The 19,076-nt window shown below is 42.1% G+C and overlaps 2 protein-coding genes across 3 annotated transcripts in view; one reads left to right on the top strand and one right to left on the bottom strand.

Annotated features, from left to right (window-relative positions):
* Positions 1-8,558: 8,558 nt before the first annotated feature.
* Positions 8,559-10,643, top strand: igfbp1a (insulin-like growth factor binding protein 1a). Its single transcript, XM_061824796.1, has 4 exons — positions 8,559-9,072; positions 9,201-9,370; positions 9,583-9,711; positions 10,006-10,643. Exons 1-4 carry the CDS (start codon positions 8,694-8,696, stop codon positions 10,114-10,116), a joined length of 789 nt encoding a protein of 262 aa, XP_061680780.1. The 5' UTR covers positions 8,559-8,693; the 3' UTR covers positions 10,117-10,643.
* Positions 10,644-10,652: 9 nt separating this feature from the next.
* LOC133503301 (insulin-like growth factor-binding protein 3) overlaps positions 10,653-19,076 on the bottom strand; it is a 49,432-nt gene continuing 41,008 nt past the window's right edge. For both annotated transcript variants that reach the window (XM_061824795.1, XM_061824793.1), the window contains one exon: positions 10,653-15,886. In XM_061824795.1, coding sequence (XP_061680779.1) covers positions 15,761-15,886 — 126 coding nt within the window. In that variant the 3' untranslated portion in view covers positions 10,653-15,760. The remainder of the gene's footprint in view (positions 15,887-19,076) is intronic.

The raw sequence follows: 19,076 nt of genomic DNA, 5'->3' as shown, positions 1-19,076 counted from the left end.
GTGACAGCGTTTCTGTGCCATCCTAGTCAAGTCTTGGTTTTGTTCATGTTTCTAAGTTTTGCCTCATAGTCATCGGACCACGTTTCAGGTTTTTGGATCTTGTCCGTAGCCTTGCGTTTTTGTGCTTCCACCTTTTTTGGACTGCTTAATTGTGTATGACCTTAGCCTAGAATAAAACCACCATAAACATAATGTCCTTTCCTCTGAGTCCTGCATTTGGGTCCAGTCCCTTGCTGCGTGCCCATGGCACTCCCTCTAAGGACTCCAAAAAGGGTGGGCAATTTGAACTGTTGTTTGGTGCATAAGCACAAACAACAGTCAGGAATCATCCCCCGACCCGAAGGTGGAGGGAGGCTACCTTCTCATTCACCGTGGTAGACCCCAACGTACAGGCGCCAAGCCGTGGTGGAATAAGTATACCCACACCTGCTCGGTGCCTCTCGCTATGGGCAACTCCAGAATGGAACAGAGTCCAACCCCTCTCAAGAGGACTGGTACCAGAGCCCAAATGGTGCATTGATGCGAGTTATATCTCGTTGGAACATCTCAACATCACACACGGGCTCCTTCCCTTCCCTTGATTTACTATATGTCTCTAAAAATTTTGTTGTCAGGCGACTGGTTAGACTGTCTGCTTCACAGTTCTGAGAACCACGTGTGTGGAGCTTGCATATACTCCCCGTTTCTGCGTGGGTTTTCTCCAGGCACTCCGGTTTCCTCCCACATCCCAAAAACATACATTAAATGGAGACTCTGAATTACCCTTATATGTGACTGTCAGTGCAAATGGTTGTTTGTTTCTATTTGTATTCTGTGATTGGCTGACAACCAGTTTAGGATATACTTCTCCTGCCCAAAGATAGCTGGAATAGGCTCCAACACTCCCGTGACCCTCGTGAGAATAAGTGGATCAGAAAATGGATTGATAGATGTTACACCAGGAGTACATCAATCATTAGCATGAAAAGGATTCTAGTCTACTGCGATTGTGTGTGTGGCTTCACAATTAAAGCCATCTACTTTATTGTTCTTGTTAGGGGACAGAAATTGCATTTTTCCCCTTCCTTTCCTTCTTAAATGTTGAACAAGAACTGACCAATACTGAAACATATTTTAGTTTCCAATTTAATTATATATAGGGTCAAATTAAATAAAACTAAAATAAAGAGTTGGTGAACACTTGCAAATTAGACAACAATAGTGTCTCCACTGTTGCCATAGAAACCTATGTTGGACAAGGCTCGGCACCAAATACTATTAGTTTACTGTAAGGCGTGAAGCTACATACATGTACTTAAATGGGCAAATGATGTTTAATGGCATTAAGCTTTAAGGGCATCCAGGTTTGTTCCATTTCATTACAGTACTTACATTCACTGTAGTTTCTGTTTGTATTGTCAAATATATGAATATTCGGTCCAACTTTCCATATTTTGTCTTCAAAGATGGTAATAACTTTAGTTATAAAGTGACAAAATGAACATATCCAGAGTTTCTGTGTGAGCTCAAGTGGTATGATTAAATCCTCCAGAATATGCACTGGAAGCACTTTATGGTTAAACATGAAAAGAAGGCTTTGATCCATTCAAATTCCATATATATTTCTTACATTCTCTTTTCCATGAAATAAGCCCCCAATAATTATATTTCTTACAATGAACATGTCATTCAGAATAGAACCATCACACGTTAACCTTAAAAACAAAGTGTCATCCCTATAAACATTCTAAAATAGATATTGTAATGAAAAATACAATAACATTATTCACTTCAATGTCTATACGAAAAAATAAATATGAGCGGAGACCGCATCATCCATGCGAAAAGTTGCGGAAGTGTCATTCGCCATCCAAGTGGACAACGTATTGGCTGTATCTACTGCCCGTGACGTCACCCCGGACATTCGCCATTGAAAACACGCAGTGGCCCCTACTATGGGAGATGAACACGCCCCTTCTGACACGGAAGCTCTTTTCGAAGAAGAGAACATCTCACAACCGAGTGAAGTGACCGGGGCAATAATGCCCTATCGTTTCGAGCCATATTTAGATCATATGCGGATCACGGTCAAACCACCTCTCACCTCCACGTGGCAGGGATAAAAACTACGCCGCCCGCGAGCGACGATGACGCCGCGGCCAAACCCCCTCGCCGTCCAGTCCACTTCCGCGGCGGAGATGAGCCACCACGGCCCGGTGGTGCGACAAGCCACCCCGCCCGAAGCCGTGTTGACCAGGCCGGCGGCCGGCTCGGCCTTGTTGACAAGGCCGGTGACGATTCACAAGGCCGACTTGCCCTAGTCGACAAGGCCGGTGGCGAGCCACAAGGCCTGCGGAGGCCGTCCTTCAGATGCTGCTGCAGGGAAGATATATTTTATATTTACCACCCCTGATTTACGGATTATGCCGCCCCCAACTATTGTGCTTTTTTTTTTAATGGCTGTACACACACCTACCTGTCATTTGGAACCCACGAAGCGCTCGTCCTTTGGACCAGTGCAATCCATTTTTCACGACGAACTGGATCTTTTGGAAAAGTATGAAGAGCGAATCCATCCTCCCGAGTGTTCCAGCAATATCCAGCAACATAACAAGCTGGCATTTAGGCTAACACGAGGGAACAACGAGCTACCTTCCAGCAGGTAAAACTAGTATAAACAGATGAGAATGCTTGAGTGCGCTACTGCCCTGTACATCACTTCCTGCTTTTCATGGCGGGAGTTACAAAGTCATATACGTCAAAATCATGTTTTGTGGTGAAAAAAACAGCTGGATCCATACCGGCTGCCGTGTTTTTTATTCAGAACAAACTAAAAATCATGCATTTCATGACAGTGTACCTTGAAAGAGCTGGCTTGTGTAGTATTCATGCAGGTGTGCATTTTTTCTTTGGGTGTGAGTTCAAACAACTGTGTTTTTCTGAGCTCATACGTCATAGACACCCGCTTTGGACACACAGCAAAGCCCAAGGTCTGAATCCCTGTGAATGCAATTGAGAGGTGTGCGTCAGTGTGTGTATGTACTCAGATGTGAGGAGCTCCTGAGACAACAAAGACTGTTTCCAGGTGCTCTTGACGAAAGTAAACATTCCAGTCATGGGATGTTTAATGCCAAATGGTGTGTGATCAACCACATGATGCATGTAACATGTGGAAGCACTGGAAACATCTCTCATCATTGTGTTCCCCGGCATACAGCCTGCAGCAACGATACACAGGCTTGACTTTGTGGTTTCGGTTGGGCGTGGATCCAACACTGTACATAAAAAGGAGGTCTGTCCCTGACCTGTGATTACTAAACTTTGCATAACTATTCTTTCTTCCTTGTCTGACAGCACAGAAAAAAGCAAACATGAAAATGCTTCCAATATGATGAAGTTATAATCCCTAAGCCCCCAGTAAGGTCTGAATTCAATGCTGTTTTAAAGTCATCTGGCTGGAAAAAGCCATATCAAACAGCCCAAGTTTTACAAATGGTGAGTCAAGCACAAGCTTGTTTGAGAACTTTTAAGTTTGGTCACTGTGCATGTATGCATGCATCCATCATCTAGTTCATGTACCAGCACCCAGCAGCGCATAAACTCACACAAAGCATACTGGAGAGGGAGGAGCATCCTATAATCACAGGTCATCTGAGGACGGACTGAAAAAAATATTCCATTGATAGAAGAAAGGACACAAATTCAAGGTCTTTAACATAATGTATGTGTGTGAACCTAAATACAGTGAAGAAAATAAGTATTTGAACACCCTGCTGTATTGCAAGTTCTCCCACTTTGAAATCATGGAGTGGTCTGAAATTTTCATCGTAGGTGCATGTCCACTGTGAGAGAGATAATCTAAAAAGAAAAATCCAGAAATCACAATGTATGATTTTTTTTTATGATTTATTTGTATTATACAGCTGCAAAATACGTATTTGAACACCTGAGAAAACCAATGTAAATATTTGGTACAGTAGCCTTTGTTTGCAATAGCAGATGTCAAACGTTTCCTGTAGTTGTTCACCAGGTTTGCACACACTGGAGGAGGGATTTTGGCCGACTCCTCCACACAGATTTTCTCTAGATCAGACAGGTTTAGGGGCTGTTGCTGAGAAACACTGAGTTTCAGCTCCCTCCAAAGATTTTGTATTTGGTTTAGGTCTGGAGACTGGCTAGGCCACGCCAGAACCTTGATATGTTTTCTTATGGAACCACTCCTTGGTTTTCCTGTCCGTGTGCTTCGAGTCATTGTCATGTTGAAAGACCCAGCCATGACCCATCTTCATTGTTCTGACTGAGAGGTTGTTCCCTAAAATCTCACAATACATGGCTGGGGTCATCTTCTGCTTAATACAGTGCAGTCGTCCTGTCCAGAAATACACCCCTAAAGCATGATGGTACCACCCCCATGCTTCACAGTAGGGATGGTTTTCTTGGGATGGAACTCATCATTCGTCTTCCTCCAGACACGGTTAGTCAAATTATGACCAAAAAGTTTGATTTCCGTCACATCTGACCACAAAACTTTCTCCCACAACTCCTCTGTATCATCCCAATGGTCATTGGCAAACATAAGACGGTCCTTGACGTGCTGATTTAAGCAGGGGAACCTTCCGTGCCATGCATGATTTCAAACCACGACGTGTTAGTGTATTACCAACAGTCATCTTGGAAACGGTGGTCCCAGCTCTTTTTAGGTCATTGACCAAGTCCTGTCGGGTAGGCCTGGGCTGATTCCTCACCTTTCTAAGGATCATTAAGACTCCACAAGGTGATATCTTGCATGGGGCTCCACTCCGATTGAGATTGGCCGTCATGTTTAGCTGGACAATGATGCAAAACGTAAAGCCAAATCTACAATGGAATGGTTCACAAATAAACGTATCCAGATGTTAGAATGGCCAAATCAAAGTCCAGACGTGAATCCAATTGAGAATCTGTGGACAAAGCTGAAGACTGCTGTTCTCAAACACTCTTCATCCAACCTCACTGACCTCGAGCTGGTTTGCAAGGAAGAATGGGCAAGAATTTCAGTCTCTCGATGTGAAAAACTGATAGAGACATATCCCAAGCAACTTGAAGCTGTAATTGCAGCAAAACGTGGCACTACAAAGTATTAATGAAGGCGGCCAAATAAAATTAAACGCTGCACTTTTCAAGTTTTTATTTGTTAAAAAAGTTTAAAATATCCAATAAATTCCATTCCACTTCACGAATGTGTCCCACTTGTTGATTCTTGACAAAAAAAAAATACATTTTATATCTTTATCTTTGAAGCCTGAAATGTGCCAAAAGGTTGAAAAGTTCAAGGTGGCTGAATACATTCACAAGGCTTTATATGTATCCACCCATTTTCTTAGCCGCTCATCCTCACAAGGGTCGCAGGAGTGCTGGAGCGTATCCCAGCTACCAACAGGGAGGAGGTGGGGTACATCCCGAACTGGTTGCCAGCCAATCGCAGGGCACATGGAGAAAGACAACAGTCACACTGACAATGACACCACGGGTCAATTTTGAGTTCTAATTAATGCATGTTTTTGGGTTGTGGGAGGAAACCGGAGTGCTCGCAGAAAACCCACGCAAGCATGGGACAACATGCAAACTCGACACATGGGATTGAACCCTAGTCCTCAGAACTGTGAGGCCAACGCTTTACAGCCATGCCGTCATGGACATAGAGCCAAACAACAGTCACAATTTAGAGAGAGAGAGAAAGAGAAAGAGAAAGAGAGAGAGAGAGAGAGATTTTTGTGTTTTGTTGAGACACATTTCGCAAATCTGATGGTCAAGAAGTGAGCCACCCCCTGCCCAGATAAGATTATTTCATTGAAAAATACGAAATTTACATGCGGGTCCTCGGTTGTCAGCAGCACCATGTTATGACATTTGGAACTTACAACCAGCACGCGGTATTAGAAAGGTTATCACTTCCTCCTGTACTTACTGTTTTTCTGTTTGAATGTTTTAGATTTTTGGACTATAAGTATTGTTTTTATATACAATTTGGTTTGTGTTATAAGTTTACTACTGTGATGTGTTTCATATGTTAATTAAAAACTTTTGTGTCTCCTGACTTCCATACAAGTTACGTTCCCAATGTTGCAATGGACCTCTGTTGTAAATCGAGAACCTCTTTTCAGTACTAGTTCCTCTTTGCAAAGGCAGAGTGGTGCAACGCAATGCAGTCATTTTTCTAATATAGTCCTACTTAAACTTAAAGTGACCCTACTTATGACTTTTTTTAAATTATAATCAATCGCTAAGATGACTTATTTTCCTTTGTGATGTGAGACAAAATCCAAGTTACAAGCAGCTTCAGGCTATGCCCCCGTTCAAGTGTAGTGAGGGGGGAAAAAGCAGAGCCACAATGCTTCTTTTGCTTTGTGATATGAGACAAAATCCGAGTTACAAGCAGTTTCTGGGTATGCCCCCGTTCAAGTGTAGTGGGGTGGGGGGGGGCAGAGCCACGATGCACTTTTAGCCATTTCTTGAACAATACATAAACATATCAAATTTAAAAACTCACAATAAAAAGGTAAATGCTCAATCTGACTGTTGCAGCTCCTGGCATCGCTTACTTTGCCACACCTCTTAAAGGCACACATCAACATGGCTTGATTAAAGTCGGCTCTCAGATATTGTCACCTTACTGTTAGATTTCTGTTATTTTTTTCTGTTTTTTTAATTCAACAATATTTGGGGTTCTTTTTTTTTTTTAATGCATTTCTAACAACCAGCAATTGTTTACGTCCAAGTGCAACGGTGGAACAGATGTAAAGCGGGGGCCTCACAGTCCTGAGGACCGGGGTTCAAATCCTGGCCCCGCCTGTGTGGAGTTTGCGTGTTCTCCCCATGCCTGTGTGGGTTTTCTCCAGGCACTCGGGTTTCCTCCCACATCCCCAAAACATGCATCAATTGGATACTCTAAATTGCCCCTAGGTGAGATTGTGTGTGTGACTGTTGTCTGTCTCCATGTGCCCTGCGATTGGCTGGCATCCAGTTCGGGGTGAACTATGCCTCCTGCCCGTTGACAACTGGGATTGGCTCCAGCACGTGTGACCCTTGTGAGGATAAGCAGCTCAGAAAATACATATCTATATATCCATCCATCATCTTCACGAGGGTCGAGGGGAGTGCAGGAGCCTATTCCAGCTGTCAATGGGCAGGACGCGGGGTACACCCTGAACTGGTTGCCAGCCAATCGCAGGGCACATTGAGACAAACAGCCGCACTCACAATCACACCAAGGGGCAATTTAGAGTGCCCAATTAATGTTGCATGTTTGTGGGGATGTGGGAGGAAACCGGAGCGCCCAGAGGAAACCCCACACAAGCGGATCTATCTATCTATCTATCTATCTATCTATCTATCTATCTATCTATCTATCTATCTATCTATCTATCTATCTATCTATTATCTATCTATCTATCTATCTATCTATCTATCTATCTATCTATCTATCTATCTATCTATCTATCTATCTATCTATCTATCTATCTATCTATCTATCTATCTATCTATCTATCTATCTATCTATCTAAATAATATGAACTATAAAATGAATTAAATGTTAAATGATGCAACATATTTCGGGATTTCAGATAAAATGAGTAAAAGGCGGTTGTCATCAAAAGGTAAAGGGGCGTGTCATAAGATTTTCACAAGCGGTACTGGGTGTGAAATGTCTTAGTCCCTCTTGGGATTTGGGGGACTTGGAAATTTTATTTATCCGGGGAGAACCAACTTGTGAGCTCACATGAGCACGACCGTTCGCAGCATTTGACAGATGATGCAATACCATAAAGCAGTTGCATGGGCAGGCTCGTTCCATCAGAAGTCACCATGAAAAAGCCCATTTATAGTATAATGCGCTTGCATTGATTAGACAGAAGAATGACGATGACATTACGAGCAGGAAGTTGTAGAAACGCGATTCGCTGTGGGAGTGAGAAGAGCGGTGAAGTACGTGTCTCTGGACACGTCAGGTCTGAGCGGCCCGGCCCTGGTCCAAGCTCTTTTCTATTAATAAGGAACTGGTTAGTTGAACGGGACGTATCTTGATGTGAGCAAATTTCCGATCTGTTCTTTCCATTGTGAGCTGACGTCCACGACCTCATTATTGTAGCGAGTTTCCCAAAGTTTGTGGTGCACAAAATGAATGGGGGGAGCTGAAACAAAGGAGGCTCATTCATCCGTGCACAGAAAGGACTCACGCCGCATTTTCTAAGGGATGAAATCAATGATGAATCTGCATGTGAATAAATTGCAAAAAAAAAAAAAAGAGAAACACAAAGGATCGCTAAAATGCCGAAGTATTTAATTGTCGTGGGAGATTTGGAAAAGATGTCTGATGTTTGAGAAAATGGTGTGTCTTGATTGTTACTTGCAATATCGAGGACAAAACGTGCAAGTAGGGCCTGTTGCAAAATCAACGTTGAAGTGACTGTTATATTCAAATGAGCCGCGGAGCCGGACGCTGACGGGCCAATGAGAGCCCGGCCTATCAGTACACCTTCTTTTCTGAAATCATTCATAACGACGATGCGTCAAACACACACATACACGAGGCGGCTATAAATAGGGCTCCGCGCAACACACACTTCCACATTTTTACAAAATCAAAGGAAACAACTGCGCAAGATACCGTGGCTCACTTTTGAATATTCACACTATCTTGCAGTAATTGTGCACTGGAGTGTCAAGGCTTGAATATGGCTTTGGGTGGATTTTACGTCCAACATGTCGTGGTGGCGGTGGTGTGCACAGTGCTGGCCACGGGGACGCTGGGCTCCCCGCTCTTGGTGCCGGAGCCCATTCGATGCTCGCCGTGCACTCCGGAGAGGGTTAGCCAGTGTCCGCCGGTGGATCCCGGGTGCGCCGAGGTACTGCGGGAGCCCGGCTGCGGATGCTGTCCCGCCTGCGCCCTGGCGGCCGACCAGCTGTGCGGCATCTACACCGCGCCTTGCGGTTCTGGACTCAGTTGCACCCCGAAAACCGGGGACCCCAGACCACTGCACTCGCTCACCCGGGGACAAGCTGTCTGCACGCAGATCTCCAAACCTCAAGCGACTCCGGAGCCTCAGACACAAGGTAGCCCCCCCCCCTTTTTATTTTTTTTGTACTCCAGCAGCCACAATATGGGATTCGTCCCGGTGACCGTTTCCCTCTGCGTCGCTCGATGCGGAGGACATTACATTCAACGTCTTTCCTTCCTCCAGATCAGGGCGAGCTCGAGGCCGAGATGGAGAACGTCGCCGTGGTCTCGGACCCCGGCTTCAGCTACTACCTCCCCGGCCAGATCAAGCCGTACGACCCGAGGGCGGCTTCCGACGCCCAGGAGAGCATGAAAGCCAAATTGGTCGCTATCCGCAAGAAATTAGTCGAGCAGGTGAGGGGAACACTCTTTAGTCAAAGCAAATACCACTGGCGATTCATCAATTGGAATTATGTTGCGAAAAGTTTCAGAGGCTATTTGGCACAATGACTTGGAAGCCACTAGGGGGAGCCCGCATACTATTCGCACAACGTCCCATGCGCAGCCTCAAATGGGAAAAGGCTTTTATTGAACCCTGTGGTCACCTGCTTGCTCCATCCACGCAGGGGCCTTGTCATATCGAGCTGCAAAGAGCCTTGGAGAAGATTGCCAAATCCCAACAGAAACTGGGAGACAGATTGACCAGATTTTACATCCCCAATTGTGACAAACATGGACTTTACAAACCCAAGCAGGTTGGTACCACTATGTGTGTGTGTGTGAATATCACCCTGGATTGTTTTTTTAATGATCCTGTGTACCAGTGTAGGCCAATGAAGTTTTTCCAATCATCTCTTATCTTAGCAGCACTTTTCAGTAGTTACACTTTTTGACTGATTCAGTGACTGCAGTGTGAATGGGGTTAGCAGTGATGTAAAACCTTAGAGCTTCATAGTGAGAGGTGCTACTAAATTTATAAAGGTGGTTTTTAATACAAGAAACGCTGTCAATACGAAAAAAGAGGTGAAAAATGAACTACTTGTCTGCAGTGTGAATCATCGCTGGATGGCCAAAGGGGACAATGCTGGTGTGTCAACTGCTGGAACGGCAAGCGGATTTTAGGTTTCACTGATCTGACGGCAGATTCCGAGTGCTCTTAAAAAAGAAGCGTATCTCCCAAAGAAAAAGAAGCAAGCCACTGACTTTCCATTTTGATAGCTGTTTATTTATTGACCTGGTCTTTGGTGGTGTTTTAATCAGGTACACTGTCATTATGGGACTGCCATCACCCCATTCCGTCTTAAATGTGTCCCAAAGAGAAGAGGAAAATGATCTATTTTTGTTTTTCTGAATAGATTTTAATACTGATGCATTTACTTTTCACTCTATTTATTTCACTTGGGTTCATTTTTGTTGTCTTTGTTGTGTGTAATTATTATTATTGGTATTTATATTATTTTCACATTACTGTTTTTTTCATGTGTTTAATGTATATATTTATCTTGGCCCTGACTTACTCCATTGGTGAGTTGAGTTCACTCTACTGTTCAAGTGGTCTGGAGGTTTGGTTTCTGACAAACAAAGCGAGAATGAAAGCACTGAGTGTCCAAAAGTCAATTATTGGTAATTTTTTTCTTTTATATCCTTTTTTTACATTGCTGCCATGTAAATGTCTGTCATTACCTGATGTGAATCACCATCAGCTCGTTTGAGTGACTGCAAAACTGTCAGATTTGAACGACGACATAATCTCAGAAAAAAAAAAACATGGTTTGATGTGGTGCAGAGTAGGGTGTCCTGTAATGCACCTCCACTCAGACGGGTATTTCAACATTTACCTACCTCCAGTGTTTATGTGTCTTCTCAATTGTTTCTGTGTGTCAACAATACTTGCTATTCTACCTTGTAGCTTGCTGTTCTCTCTGATGAAGAACACATGACCACATGGAAGGAGTCTCACAGATGAACCATGACTTGGTTCACAAGTGGCGCCTCTGTTCTGATCTACATGCTGCTGTTGGAGAGTATTGTTTTTATCCATTCCAAAGAGACTAACTGCTTGCTCACTTTTGTAATTGAGATGTAATGTAAGAAAAAGGTGATATATTTAATAAAAACATTACTTAACCCCAGTTTCTATTTTGAGTGCGTTTTTATGTAGTGTTATCGGGTGAGATCTTGAGTGGAGGTCCTAACTTTAGAAAGCTTGCCAAGGACATTCAGGTACATGCTACCTTTTGACCTGCTCTGTTTGCCTTGGTCGGGCACAGGAATTTGCTTCGAGCTCTTGTGCCCACTGCCAGCCAGCCTGGCACCAACAGATTTATTTTTATTCTTTACAAATTGAACCCTTGCTTTATCCTTATTGACACATTCTGAGACTGAGGGGTGCCTGATTGCATTCACAGAAAATAGCAGCAGATTTGTTCCTTGGTTGCCTATAGATTTTAAGGTGCTGTGCAAATGAAAAAGAAAAAAAACACACACTGGAGTGGAGACATGAAAAAATATTACAAATGGCATCTTAAAATATGTTCATTTTTATTAAAAAAAAAAACATTAAATAGAATTTATATTTCAAAGCAAACCAGTTCGTTTCTTGGATTATGTGATACCTGTGAGCTTTCTGGTTTTGTATCATGAAATGTTTGAACCCCCTCAAAAAATAAAATAAACTCTGCACAGAGATTCTTAGCATGGCTAGTGGGCAAAAAAATTGCCAAAATAAAAAAAAGTGAGTGAGGAGAAACTTGAATCTGGCTTTGAGGCTAGACTGCATGGTCAGAAGTGACACACTTAAAAAGCAGTAAAGATCATGAGTAACAGAAGAAATTGCAGATTACAAATACAACATTAAATAGTGATTATATTCCCCAAAATACATAGACTGTTTCCGCTTCTCTGTGCAATTGGTGAGTCACAGACATTATCACGGGAAATCTAGTTTGGATCATCTTATAATTCTGTTTGAGATAAATAATTCATATTTGTCATTACTGTACATGAAGTGGCCAACAAATATATGCATATAAAAACACACACACATAATGGACAGGAAACAACCTAATCAGTTGGTTTTTTTCTTTTTAATTCCTTTCCCTCCCTTACATCAAGGCTTTGAATAGATGGGACATAGCACCAACAGGCTGGGTGTAAGTTGCTGCTTTGTCTGTTCGAGGGAGTGTTCAGCCAAGATTGTGCTCCCAATCTACTGGGTACCATTCTTTATCGGCAGGCTGTCTACTGTTCTTCAAGTCTTTACACAGAATGGAGGAGGGCATCGGGACGGAAGTGCTTTAGAGATGATCAGGCCTCCTCCCTCAGACCCCCAACCACTTGTATCAATGGAAGAATATTTGGTGCTGTGTCCACCTTAATACAGATCTGGTGGCATATGATCATCCAAGCTTTTTATCAAAGGAAGAAAACCAACAATCAAAATGAATAGTTGCATTGAACTAAATATTTCCGAGGGACCTTCACTGAGTTCACTGAAGTTCTGCTGTGTCCTTCTTTTATACCCCCACCCCACCCAGGGTTCTTACTTACAGTACAATATAATTGCACTGATTTACCTTATACTACATAGAAAGGAGAAGTTTGCAGATGCAAAAAGGCCCAATTTTCTTTTGCACAGGTGCAGCTAAAGTGCTTTAAGTGCTTGTGCTTGTGGCATAGAGGCATCTGGCACCAGGGGTGGGGCAACCCAGTCACACCAGGCTCGCACAGTTAAATAAGCCTCTACCAGGTTAACTTTTTCACTGAGAGGAAGAAAAGAAGGTGGTGTAAAAATCAAGTCCTACATTGTGGAACAGGATGGGAACAGGATTAGGCATAAATACAGTACAAGGTCCGTGTAGGATGGCACTCTTTAGACACGAGGGACATCAGAACCGCGCGAGTATGACGGACAAGGAAAAGAAGCCTTGTGAGCTTGGATAAACAGGTGGGAAGGATCATGGACGGAATGGAACAGGTGGTGGCAACAAACAACAGGAGGGGATACTGAACCCTTTAACTACAGTGTGGCCTGAAGATCATTTTGAACAGACTGCCCATGATAAAATCCGGTAATGGAATTAGCGATCTATCTACTTTAACAATGGTCAGACAAAGTATATAGAACAAAGTCCATTTCATTTTTTTTTTTGGTTGCCACCAATGATCACACTATTCCACTGTTAATGTTTAGTTGTAGTACAATCATTAACTCCAAGATCAGAAGGTCTCATGCAATTCACCAATACTAATGAAAAAAAAAAATGTTGTGTAAAGATGCAACAAAGTAATCTAATCTAATTTTGATGAACTGACAACAACTCAATTGTTGAATTACTTGATAACTATTTTAATAATCAGTCATTCAGACCTTGTTTGATTTAAAATGTACAAATACTGGGGATTTCAGCCTCTCAACAGTAAATATTCAATTTCTACAGTCCTGCATGAAATCCGCCTGATTATCTTGGTGCTGAATCAAAATAAGACATTTGCAAACAGTAGTTTTCCCTTTGTGAAACAAAGATCAGGATTTTTACCTCATTTCCGACACTAAACCAAGAATGGAATCACATTTTATTTTTGTGGATTGCACAGCCAATTTGAAATAAAGTCCTGTTCTTGAATGAAGGGAAAATTTAAATCTAATGTATCGGAAAAAAAATCTTTGACTGATGAATTGATTATAATACAGTGGTGCTTTGGTTCTCGAACACAATCCGTTCCAGAAGGCTGGTTAAAAATCAAAACATTCAAAAACCGAAGCATTTTTACTCATTACAATGAATGGAAAATGAAATAATGCGTTCCAAGCCTAAAAAATAGTTTAAGTGCTTTTTTTTTTAGCTTTTCCTGAAATAAACTGCATAGTAGAGATACATATACAGTTTAAAATACTTCATAAAATTAAATAATTTAAGAAATATATTTATTTGATGCTTAAAATGTAGCCTAGTAGAGTATGCTAGGCTGGGAGTGCATTGCCGTATTTGTAGCGAATCGGCCCCCAGCCTTGTAAACTTTTTTTTTTATTAACAAAAATGCAGAATAACTTTAAACAAGCAATAATCAGGGGGAAAAAATCAACTTGTTTTTTTATTTGCACAGAAAGTACGTAACGTAAAAAAAAATATACTTGCAGCCAGAGGTAGGGTTCATGGAACAAAAAAAAAAAAAGCAATCCAAAACATCAGTTTCAGGTGTCTCCGGTGGAAGCGACTCGCCTCTTTTTCACAAAGAACGAATCTAATTTTTGTTTCTGCTGTCTTTTAAGCACTTTTCTGAAGTGGCTCACAACAACATCATTAAAGTTTTGCAGTGCTCTGCAACATTCAGCTTTATTCAGGTGTTGAAGTTCTACAAAATTATCGATGTCCTTCCATTTAGCGCAGATAGCTTTAATATCGGCACTTGAGACATCCTTCCTACCTTCAGCCTCATCAGACATCTCCTCCCTTCCTCGCCAACACTATCCCCAGCTAACTGCTGCTCGTTCACGAAAATAAGAAGCAACTTTTCGACTTTCTCCAAGATCTGTAGCCTCTGCTTGGTCAACACGGTTGCTCCTTTAGCAAAATCTCTTGCTTTGAGGGCATCCTTGTGTTTCAGGATGGCGATGATTGTCGATTTCGCCATGCCATACTTCTTTGATAGCTCATAAACATGGACACCAGATTCATGCTTGGCTATCAAATCCTTCTTGAAGCCGACAGTTTTACGCACCACTTTCCTTTTTTCAGCACCAGCAGTTCCACTTGCCTTCCTTGAAGCCATGAGTAAGGGTTAATGTTGCTCACTTTGAAGAAAACAAGTCACTGTACTGTACTGGGAAACGTCCACGAAGAGAGGAGTTGTGTGAGTCAACTGGTTACGTGTTTTCCGTTTTTTTCGGGGGTGCGTTCGAAAGCACAACAACAAGTCATCGTGCGTCAGCTGGTCGGGTTGTTTGAATACCGATTTTCGTTCAAAAACTGAAGCAAAAAACAATCTCGGAATTTTCATTCTAAAACCGTTTTGTACCAAAACCAAGACGTTCGAAAACCAAGGTACCACTGTAATTGTTATTTACAACCCCAATATTGACCCAACGGTACTTTTACTTAAAGAAACACATTTTCTTGTTGTTGTTGCGAATTACATCTGCTGTCTGTTTTGAAGGTGCAAGCTGTGTACATATAAACAACGTGAGGAGTGTATTTGATACTCGATTGCTAGATATAATATGGAGGGTGCCTGGCCAGGGAGCGTGCCAGCATGTAAAGGGCAGGTGTAAGGCACTGTAACTGCATGGTTTGCATCTGTTCCTTTACTGGTACAAGCTAGACTCAGTGATGAAATCCAATGTGCTAAATATCAAGACAAAGCCCTGCTTTGCCATCATCATTCTCTTCTAAAAGGACCCTGAGACAGTTTTGTTGTATTGTTGAATGGTACAGGGCCTGAGTTTGGTTGCTCTTACCTTAATGATGCACTTTTGTGTTTACAGAAAACACTTTTTGGGAAAACAAACTCTCACACCTCTTGCACAAACATGCAGCTGTGCTCACATACATGTAATGCAAGACATCACACTTCAAGACAAGAGCTGACACACTCACGGTGCCAGCCACGTTCACAGACAGACACACATTGATATAGAGGCGCTTGCATTTTTGGGGTCACAGTCACAAAGAAGTTCTTTAAAAGTGAGTGGAAAATTCCCTCCTTTCTCTCTCTCCCTAGCAAAATAGTGCAGATGATATATTTCTCGCTATTCCAAGTTTTCATAGCTTGAACCTTTTCTCGAACACAAACAGTTCTGTCCTCTCACTGGCTTTCACGGTTGTGACACTGTTTCTCATTGCGATCATTGCCGTCATAGCCAGGAAGCGCCTGTCCGTATTTGTCCACACACCAGCAGTATCCCCGCCTTCTGCCTTTGGATGGACGGCACTGCAAAGAGATGTGGTAGAGGTTCAATCTTTGTCATGTCATCAATGACCACAGGAAACAAAGTCTTGCATGTGGCTACCTTATTAACACAGCCAGCACTTACTTTCATCTTTAGTCTAGGCAGGGTGGCCAACTAGTCAGAGACTAAGAGCCACTTTTTTTCTGTTACTGCAAAGAGCCACATCATACACATGGGTACACATGAACATCATCTTTTAATCATGCATGCACGCATACCAGATCCATAATCCACTCGAGGTCAGAGAGCTCGGGATAGTCCTTGTACTTCTCTTCCATGAACGGTTTCACAGCATCCAAAAGCTCAAAGAAGCGAGAGAGTACCTTGCTTTTTGACAGCCACCTCACATTGCAGTGCAGTGGCAGGTCACCTGGAACCCTTGGTCCAGCTCAGCGATGAGATTCCTGAATTGCTTGTGGTTAAGCGCATGTGTGCGGATGTAGTTGACGATTTCCATCACAGGCTTCATGACATTGTCTAAATTCAATGATTTAGACACGAGTTGTTCCCTGTGGATGATGCAGTGGAAATTCCAAAAGTCGGGAACTGTTTGATCAGCTTTGCACAGGCCCACAAGTCCGTTCATGGATTCGATCATGGCTGGCGCTCCATCCGTGGCTATTGCAGTTAGTTTCGATATGGACAGATTTGCTTTTGCAAACGCAGCCATCATTGCTTCTTTCATATCTATGCCACAGGTTCTTTTAATGGCACAATATCAAGGAGTTCTTCTTTGATCATACATTCATTTGACACAGACCGTGCAAATATTGACAACTGAGGCTTGTCTTGTATGTCACAACGCTCATCCAATGCCACACTAAAATACTCACATGCTTGAAGGTCAGAGTGCAACTGTGATTCAACAGCTGTATTAATATTCAATAATCTGTGTTCAACACTATGGCGGGACAGTTGAACATCTGATACGCTCCGTTTTAGTTTGTCGTCTCCAGGAGCCAAGATTTCAAAGGCGTTAATGATGCATTTTTTCATGAAGTCCCCTTCGTTGTATGGATTTTTAGCCCGTGCTATGTTCCAAGCCAGCTGATATGATGCAAGCGTTACGGTCTCCAAGTGTTTCGTAAATTTTTGGAAAAACTGCACGTGCTTTTCTGCCTGGCTTTTCAAAGCGGCCAACTTCTTCTTGCGAAGTTCAGTCCCTTTTGGAAATTCCTGTTCGATGTTAGGGTGGAGTGAGCTGAAGTGACGCTGAAGATTTGAAGCTTTGAAATGCGCTAATACTGCATGACATATAAGGCAGATCGGCTTGCCATTACGTTCAACAAAAAAATATAAACTCTCCCAGTCTGGCAAAAACGTCTTGTGTTCTTTCTTGTTCATATTTTCGATTGGCTGTGCTTTTCCCCCCTGCCATTTCAAGAGGTAACTTGACAGAAATTGTTTACAACACAAATGATGTCACACCAAAGATTCTCCCGTTGTTCGTTTGAGGTCACACAAACAGGCTTACATGGTCAGTGTGCCATCTAGCTGTAGGGGAGTGAATGAAAGCTCCTGAAGAACCACATGAAACTAGTTAAAGAGCCGCATGAGGGTCGCGACCCACGGGTTGGCCAGGCCAAGTTAGAGAAAGGAAGTATTTCGGGAAATATTTTTAAAACAGATTGGTGTTTCCACAGTGAGGAATTACTAGGCTAGTACAGATATCAATCTTAAAATGTGGATAGGTGCATTCTAAAAAAGATTTCAATACACCTCTTTGGACAGGACATATGTAGACATTTTTGTGGGAAGGCGCTCAAGCCTAAAAATCTGGACCCATCCATTGGCAAAATTATTCACATTAACAAAAAAAAAAAACCCAAAACACTATACAATGTGGTGTGTGGTTTGTTTCCACTTACGTTGTGCTTTCCTACACTTTGATTTAGAGGTATTTGCCAACATTGTGCTCCTCCACACTGTTCTAGGTCACATAAAGATTGTCATAGTTTTAGTTTTAGTTTAGGAGCGACAGCATTCATGTTATTTGAGATTTTACAAGTGAACTTGTCTAAACATTCAACCGTATCAGCATTCACAGTTTGTGGCACAGCTATGGTCTCTATAAACTTAGTGGTTGTACTCTCATTGATGTACCTTTTCTTAGTAGAGACAGGTTTTCGGAAGAAAACATAAAAATGGTCGGAGATGGAAAAGAATACACATTCTTAATGTCAGTTGAAAGAATTTCAACATCCTGACCAGGATGACCAGGTCTCTAAGTTTATGTGACCTCGAGTGTGCTTAGAATTCTTTATATCTTGGGAGAGGTCAATGTGTCCAGTATACAGAGAGTTTGTTAGATTTTAGAAATGCACAAATCTCATAAGAATTTATATAAATACCTCTCAAACACGAAATACTTTGGGTGGAAAGGATGAGATTTTCATTAATGTTTTTTTTAGGATTGAAGAAGGAAAAAAATTGTGCAACTGGAAGCTGAATGAGTAAGATTCGGGAGGCTAATAGATAAAGTGAACACGAACTAATGAATTAATTACTTGACTAAGTGCTAAAGCCCAAGACTTTTGCTCAGGTAGAGCAAATGGACATTTGAAAGTAATGCAGCTGTTGGCTTGTGAAATATGACGTGTATAAAGCTCATAGTGACAGTATCCAACTCGGGGCTTTACCAACATGAGCAACATGCAAATCTCTTTTGATATTTTTTACATTGAGGAATGACAAATTCCCTGGGGGCGAAAGAGCGAAGGAGTGTGAAGGTAAACACAGCGTAACTAAAATATTTGCCAAGGCCAGTTGTAATGATGTAGGCAAACCAATGATGCTATTCTGGGAGTCCGGCAGACACTCAAAATCATCTGAAAATTATTATGGCCTGAAAGTGCACAAGGGCGTGTGCATGTGCGCCTCTAAACAACAAAAAACATGTTGCACAAAAGTTCCATATACAGCAAGTACGCACGCATCATTTGATTGCACAGAAATAGTTTTGGTGCTGTCATTAACAACATTACAAACACTTATTTCTTATAAGATCAAATCATAATCTGAACATAGTTTTGTTGAACAATTCAAATGCTAAATCTTATCAAAATATAATGCTCACTAAGAAATAGGTCTTCCAGAAACTAGATGACCACGTTTCATCCCACCGGGCATCCTGCATTTCCTGTAATTTGAGGAACATGAATGCAAATGGAC

The sequence above is a fragment of the Syngnathoides biaculeatus genome, chromosome 7, assembly GCF_019802595.1.
Source record: "Syngnathoides biaculeatus isolate LvHL_M chromosome 7, ASM1980259v1, whole genome shotgun sequence".
In the NCBI taxonomy this organism is placed as follows: domain Eukaryota; kingdom Metazoa; phylum Chordata; class Actinopteri; order Syngnathiformes; family Syngnathidae; genus Syngnathoides; species Syngnathoides biaculeatus.
The sequence above is the reverse complement of the archived record's forward strand: the minus strand, read 5'-3'. Positions and strand labels throughout refer to the sequence as shown.